This window comes from Somniosus microcephalus, chromosome 27, assembly GCF_052327205.1.
Source record: "Somniosus microcephalus isolate GS21.2 chromosome 27, FLI_Smic_1.0, whole genome shotgun sequence".
Lineage (NCBI taxonomy): Eukaryota > Metazoa > Chordata > Chondrichthyes > Squaliformes > Somniosidae > Somniosus > Somniosus microcephalus.
In genome coordinates this window covers 34,388,912-34,391,143 of record NC_141013.1, presented here as the reverse complement: position 1 = coordinate 34,391,143, position 2,232 = coordinate 34,388,912, and the positions used below count along the sequence as shown (strand labels likewise).

General features: G+C 64.8%; 1 protein-coding gene across 1 annotated transcript in view; it reads left to right on the top strand.

Moving 5' to 3' along the window:
* Positions 1-282: 282 nt before the first annotated feature.
* rasef2 (RAS and EF-hand domain containing 2) overlaps positions 283-2,232 on the top strand; it is a 94,487-nt gene continuing 92,537 nt past the window's right edge. Inside the window, exon 1 of the mRNA XM_085968830.1 lies at positions 283-841. Coding sequence (XP_085824956.1) covers positions 513-841 — 329 coding nt within the window. The 5' untranslated portion in view covers positions 283-512. The remainder of the gene's footprint in view (positions 842-2,232) is intronic.

Below are 2,232 nucleotides of genomic sequence, written 5' to 3'. Positions count from 1 at the left end.
GTCGAGCTCAGAGGCGAGAGTGCTGCCACTGAGCCAGGGTGCAACAACGTTGTAGAATTAAGTGACAAAGTTAACTCGGACTTTTAAAACTATACTGGCAGAGCTCCCATGGGGTAGTCCAGGTGAGTCAGAGAATAGGTGACTGTACTGTGACAGGAAATAGGACTTATAGGAGGTGCTTGCAAGAGTTTATAACATATTGAAGTAAGTGATCTGCACTGCATTGTGTTGTACAATAGGATTGGAAGTGGTTTCACACATTGCATTAACAGTGCAACCTGAATCCTGACAAGCAGAGTGCTGCAGAGTGATCCTGCTTGTAGGAAAACGCCTGTTTGGTGTGGAATGATCGCAGCCAGTCCTGTCTAACCAGGATTACTCAGACTCACTCTCACACACACACTGGGCAATGCAATGCAAAGAGGCAACTTGACGTCAAGAGGCAGGGCACAGCCGGCAGCCAGGTGCAGAGCAGCCTGAGCGCAGAGTAACCCGGAGCCCGGGACAGCCGCATGGACACGGGGGCGATGACCCGGCCCGACCTCAGGAGACTTTTCTCCGCCTGCGACCTGAACCGCTCGGGGCTGATCGAGTTCGAGGATTTCTGCAGCGTGTGCCGGGAGCTGAGCCTGTCCGACCCGCAGGTCGCCCCGCTCTTCCGCAAGCTGGACGTGGACAAGGACGGTTCCATCAACTTCAACGACTTCACCGCCGGCTTCGAGGAGGTCTCCGAGATCCTGGACCTGTCCGCCATCGGCTCGGAGGGGGCTCAGGCCGCCCAGAGACTGGCCTGGGAGGAGTTTGAGGAACGGTTCGGGGATGGGGTGCAGTACCTTCGGAGGTAGAAAACTCTCTCACTACTTCTCCCTCTCCATTCCCTCTCTCTCTCTCTCCTCCCTCCCTCTGCCATTCCCCCTCTCTCCCATGCCCCCCTCTCCCTCTCTCCATGCCCCCTCTCCCTCTCCCCATGCCCCCCTCTCCCTCTCCCCCATGCCCCCCTCTCCCCCATGCCCCCCTCTCCCTCTCGCCCCATGCCCCCCTCTCCCTCTCCCCCATGCCCCCCTCTCCCTCTCGCCCATGCCCCCCTCTCCCTCATGCCCCCCTCTCCCCCATGCCCCCTCTCCCTCATGCCCCCCTCTCCCCATGCCCCTCTCCCCATGCCCCTCTCCCTCTCCCCCATGCCCCCCTCTCCCTCATGCCCCCCCCTCCCTCTCCCCCATGCCCCCTCTCCCTCTCCCCCATGCCCCCCTCTCCCTCTCTCCCATGCCCCCTCTCCCTCTCCCTCTCTCCCATGCCCCCCTCTCCCTCTCCCTCTCTCCATGCCCCCCTCTCCCTCTCCTCTCTCCATGCCCCCTCTCCCTCTCCCTCTCTCCATGCCCCCCTCTCCCTCTCCCTCATGCCCCCCTCTCCCTCATGCCCCCTCTCCCTCATGCCCCCCTCTCCCTCATGCCCCCTCTCCCTCATGCCCCCCTCTCCCTCTCCCTCATGCCCCCCTCTCCATGCCCCCCTCTCCCTCTCTCCATGCCCCCTCTCCCCTCTCCCTCTCTCCCATGCCCCCCTCTCCCTCTCTTCCATGCCCCCCTCTCCCTCATGCCCCCCTCTCCCTCTCCCCCATGCCCCCCTCTCCCCCATGCCCCCCTCTCCCTCTCCCTCTTCCCCCTCTCCCCATGCCCCCTCTCCCTCTCCCTCTCTCCCATGCCCCCCTCTCCCTCTCCCCCCTCTCCCTCTCCCCATGCCCCCCCTCTCCCTCTCCCCATGCCCCCCTCTCCCTCTCCCCATGCCCCCTCGCCCCCATGCCCCCCTCTCCCTCTCGCCCCATGCCCCCCTCTCCCTCTCGCCCCCCTCTCCCTCATGCCCCCCTCTCCCCATGCCCCCTCTCCCTCATGCCCCCCTCTCCCCCATGCCCCCTCTCCCTCTCCCCCATGCCCCCTCTCCCTCTCCCCCATGCCCCCCTCTCCTCATGCCCCCCTCTCCCTCATGCCCCCCTCTCCCTCATGCCCCCCTCTCCTCTCCCTCATGCCCCCCTCTCCCATGCCCCCCTCTCCTCTCTCCCATGCCCCCTCTCCCTCTCTCCCATGCCCCCCTCTCCCTCTCTTCCATGCCCCCCTCTCCCTCATGCCCCCCTCTCCCTCTCCCCCATGCCCCCCTCTCCCTCTCCCTCTTCCCCCTCTCCCCCATGCCCCCTCTCCCTCTCCCTCTCTCCCATGCCCCCCTATCCCTCTCCCCCCTCTC